We start from the raw sequence: 5,209 nt of genomic DNA on the forward strand, positions 1-5,209 counted from the left end.
ATTTGATTTGATTTAAATAGCCATATGTGGCTCTTGTATTAGATAGCACAACTTCATATCTTACAGTTTTGCTTCTAAGATTCTAAGATGCTAGATTCAAAGTGAGACTAATGGAACAGATACAGATCAATATCATCAGAAATTTGGGTGGACTGAAGACCCATTTTTTCTTTCTTTCCTTAGCTGTGCTGGGTCTTAGTTGCTGCACGTGGGATCTTCCATCTTTGTTGCAGTGTGTGGGATATTTAGCTGCAGTATGTGAATCTAGTTCGATGACCAGGGATTGAACCCTGGCCCCCTGCATTGGGAGCTCGGCGTCTTAGCCAGTGGACCTCTAGGGAAGTCCCTGGAGACCCTTCTGCTGGAGTACCTGGTCTGGCTTCATGCAGGAAGCCCCTGCCTTGTATCCAGACTTGTGCAGCTTGTTCCCTGTGGTATAGGGAAGGTTTGGCTTCATTTAGGCTCCCTCTTTTCTCTTCTGATTTGTGTGTGGGGTATTATGGGGATAGAAATACAAAGAAGGCAAACAGGATCATATTAGCTAAGTCATTTTGGGATTCCTTTGAGACATGGCTGGTCTCAGAGTCTCTTATTCCTCCCCCAGTCCTGGCTTCTCTGGATTCTGTGCTTTTCGAGTGGAGGAAGCCCAAAGAGGACTACCAAGTTCTTGCACTTCTGCAACCATGGCCCATGTAAGTTCACGTTTCTCCTCCTTGAGATGTTGTGGTTTTTTAACTCATGTGATCACATTTATTATCCTGAAACTTCCTTCCTGAGACAGCACTATTGCTCAAGTTGCCCTCAGTCACTCTGATCTCAGTGAAGGATGGAGCCACACAACTTAGTGACCTTCTTCTTTGCCCCTCATTTCTCTCTCCAGTGTTCACCTATTTCGTCACCTCTCCAAGGACTCAGTCTTTCTCAGGACCATTGGGTGAAGTTGCTTGAGGGAAATCCTTGAACTTCTCTAGTTAGAGTCATGATTCCATGACACAGAGATGATAGTCCGTTAGACTCCACAGACCTGAGTGTTTCGGGTTGATACGATGGAATTTAGTGTTGATTTTTTTGCACATGATGAGATCTCATATTGTAAGAGGTTTATAGGACTAGGTTGGAGTGTGATTGAGGCTTGCATGTCGGAATCTCAAGGGTCTGTCCAAGGGGTCCCCAGAGGGATAAATAACAGGACAGAAGTCAGTTTTGTGCTTGAGGAGGGTGTGCGGGTCTCTAGTGACATCAGTGTCATTGTGGATCATCCTACATCAGCATCCTTCAGCTTATGTATACAAATAAGTGTTCCTTATGGATCCAAATAAGTGTTCCTGATGGATGGTGGTGGTAGCAGGTGGGAAGCCCTCCCAGATCCCTAATGGGGAATGAAGAAAGGCTAAGGGACTGCGCTTTAGAAAGAAACACTAGGGCTTCCCTTGTGGCTCAGCTGGTAAAGAATCCACCTGCAGTGTGGGAGACCTAGGTTCGATCCCTGGGTTGGGAAGATCCCCTGGAGAAGGGAAAGGCTACCCATTCTAGTATTTTGGCCTGGAGAATTCCATGGACTGTAGAGTCCATGGGGTCACAAAGAGTCAGACATGACTGAGCAACTTTTCACTTTTAAAGGGACTGGGGGAGACCTTAGACATTTTGTCCAACCTAAATGCCTAAAAGTGACAGAAGGATTAGTCCGATATATCCACAAGTTGGATGAATAGCCAGCCAGTAAATAAAAGAATTTGTCATCTGTTGTGACAAGGGAAAATGCTTATGACATTATCTCATAATAATGAAGCTGAGTATTGATTAAATCAAATGTCTGCCACTGTGCTGTGCTTAGTCATGATTGACTCTTTGCAACCCTATGCACTGTAGCGTGCCAGGTTCCTCTGTCCGTGGGATTTTCCAGGGAAGAATACTGCGAGTAGGTTGCCATTTCCTCCTCCAGAGGCTCTTCCTGACCCAGGGATCAAACTCGTGTCTCTTGTGTCTCCTGCATTGGCATGCGGATTCATTACCAACTGTGCCAAATCAAATGTCAGTAAAGTCCTTTCTTAGAGATTTGGAGTATTTGGGGGAACAACAATTCATTACTTATTTTTTCTTTTAATTTTTTGAAAGGAAAACAGAACATAACTCACATTTATTCACAACTTAAACTATTCAGCGGTGTGCTTATTTATATGATTTTGTTTCACTGGAAAACTTTATTCATTCATTACATGATACACAGGACATTCTATTTGTAACAACTGTATTCTTCAAAAGTATATAGGCACTCAATTTTACAAATTACTAATTTTCTTTTTCTTCCATACATGTTACAGGCTTGATGCCAGGTTAACTGCTTGTTATATTGCCTCTTTCCTACAAAGCAGTCTTCCCCTTTTGAAAATACAGTTAAAATATTGTTTATAATACATGGGTCTGTCATTTCAGATGTCCTTGTCATTCAGGGATGTGGCCATAGACCTCTCCCAGGAAGAGTGGGAGTGCCTGGACCCTGTTCAGAGGGCCTTGTACAGGGATGTGATGTTGGAGAACTACAGCAACCTGGTCTCCTTGGGTAAGGATATCTGCACAAATAATTGACAATCTGCCTTCTGGAATACCAGTTTTCTCCACTGTTGAATTTCAGAGCTCTGTTTTAAGACACCAGCTGAATGTCTTTCCCCTGTTTTGAAAGAATGGTTTGAGTATTGTTGGGTTGGAAACAGGCACTTGGTTAAGTGCCATCTTCTCCATCCTTCACTGACCTTCACTCTTTCCTCTGGTCCTTCCTACAGTTGCCTGTTATTCTACATTATTTCTAGGTTTGAGTCCTGTAATATGTTCAGAGAAGCCAGGTGTCATATAATGTGCATGCTTAGAATTCCTGGAGCTGTTCTGTGTTCTGGCCTACCTGCAGAGAGATTAGCTAGTCTCAGGGTTTTGTGTTTTCGTGATCATCAGAGGAGCCTCTACAGTTTATATAGTGTTGGATGGATTAACAATATTCATTTGCTTTTTTTTTTTCAGTTGTGCCACTTGGCATGCAGGATCTTAGTTCCCCATCCAGGGATCAAACACACACCCCCTGCAGTGAAAGCACGGAGTCCTAACCACTGGATCATCAGGGAAGTCCCCAATAATATTCATTCAAAAGTGAAGTAAACACATCCCATCCTAGAAGAGACATATTCTCTTTAACCTACTTTGTGGTTGAAAATTCTAGTCTGTGAATCTTACATTTTCTATTGAAAGAATTCTGAGGGAGAACTTGGAAGTATTTTTGAAGACAATATTTTTCTTCTGGGCTTCCCAGGTGACTCAGTGGTAGAGAATCCTTCTGCCGCTTCAGGAGACATGGGTTTGATCCCTAATGGGGCAGATCCCCTGGAGAAAGAACTGTCAACCCACTCTAGTATTCTTGACTGGAAAATCCCATGGACAGAGGAGCCTGGTGGGCTATAGTCCATGGTGTCACAAAAGAGTCAGACATGACTTAATGACTAAACAGTAACAAGAAATTTTTCTTTTACTAAAATAAAAACAACAACAAAAATAATACTGCATACTAGGCATCCTTGCAAGCTCTTATATATATTAATTCATTTAATTCTCACAAGAGTCCCCTAAGGTAATAATAGCCCCATTTACACTGATAAAAGCATAACACATGGAAGGAGTAACAGCTGATGAGTGACAGAGTATTTGAACCCAGACCATAGGGCTCCAGAGTCTGTGTCCTCAATGCCTTTCTGTACTGCCTTTAAAAGCAGAACAGACCTTCTACCTCCCCTATTTGGCCTCTGTAGTCCTATGACCATGAATCCATCTAAATATGAATATTCTTCAATGGCCTTTTCAATTTTATCAAATGCTATTTTGACCTATAGGACTTTGCAGGTGGCGCAGTGCTAAAGAATCCACCTGCTGGTGCAGGAGGCATAAGAGATGTGGATGTGACCCATGGGTGGGAAAGATCCCCTGGAGTAGGAAATGGCAACTCACTTTGGCATTCTTACCTAGAAAATTCCATGGACAGAGGAGTCTGGGGGCTACAGCCCATAGGGTCACAAAGAGTCAGACAGGACTGAGTGCATACACACACACACACGCACACACACTTTGACCTAGAGTTTAATGTAAATGTAACCAAGTCTAAATTAAGTCATTTTGAACTTACGGTTTTTGTTTCTTGTAAGTCATGTGGCATTTCTTTCTTGTGAGCAGGATGTTCCACTCCTAAGCCAGACATGATTACTTTATTGGAGCAAGAGAAAGAGCCCTGGATGATAATGAGAGAAGGAACAGGAAGTTGGTTCACAGGTGAGTGATGGCAGATCAGCCAAGGGGGATGCCATCACACCGTCTGGGTCAGAGAGACACATGGCCCTGAGATGAAGGCTCCTTTCAAAGGCCCAAGACCCAGGGGAAAAGGCCTGATCTCTGGGAAAACATTAAAATCCCCCAACATGAGCCCCTAAAGGCACTTCATCTTTGCCCTCGTTTGTCATGGTCCTTATTTCACTTCTCTTCTATTTTCCTCCCATTTCAAAGAGGGAACTGCCTTCTCTTTTCCCCATTGACAACCATTTAATCTATGTTTCCAAGTCCTCTTCTATATTTACACTTCTATTCTTTTCTCCATTGCATAAAATTATTTTATACATACTTCCAACTTACTTGGAAGCAAGACTGTGCCCAAGTTTAAGTACCATTGATATAGATTCCTACATATTGTAGTAAAGAAGATGACCTGTACAGAGAAGCAAGGCAATATGGTGGTGATATGTTTTTATCTGTGATAATTTGTCTGAATTTTATTCTAAGAGATTGAAGAGAAACCTTTGGGGAAAAAATTATGTACAGATTCTCAAAGTGATCTGCATCAGAATCATCTGATGAAAAAGATTAAAAATAAAGGCATTCAGAAGTTGTTCCTATAGATTTTCATTCCTTGGGGTTGTTGCCCAAAAAGCAGTATACATAAGGAACTCCCCTACATTCATCCTAAGTAGGGGGACCACTGACTCAATTTGTTCATCCAATCACTTATTTTACCCTCTTTTAGCATCACATCATTTTCTGAAGCCTTTTGCCTTCTTTCAAATTGCATTACAACTTCAGTTCAGTCATTCAGTCGTGTCCGACTCTGTGACCCCATGAATCGCAGCACGCCAGGTCTCCCTGTCCATCACCAACTCCCAGAGTTCACTCAGACTCACGTCCA

General features: G+C 42.3%; 1 protein-coding gene across 1 annotated transcript in view; it reads left to right on the forward strand.

The window, feature by feature from the left end:
- LOC104995354 (zinc finger protein 546-like) overlaps positions 1-5,209 on the forward strand; it is a 14,447-nt gene that overhangs the window by 6,143 nt on the left and 3,095 nt on the right. Inside the window, 3 exon segments of the mRNA XM_010849229.1 lie at positions 605-692; positions 2,434-2,560; positions 4,210-4,305. Of these exon segments, the coding sequence (XP_010847531.1) occupies positions 684-692; positions 2,434-2,560; positions 4,210-4,305 (232 nt within the window). The 5' untranslated portion in view covers positions 605-683.

The sequence above is a fragment of the Bison bison genome, unplaced genomic scaffold (genome assembly GCF_000754665.1).
Source record: "Bison bison bison isolate TAMUID 2011002044 unplaced genomic scaffold, Bison_UMD1.0 scf7180017864280, whole genome shotgun sequence".
NCBI lineage: Eukaryota > Metazoa > Chordata > Mammalia > Artiodactyla > Bovidae > Bison > Bison bison.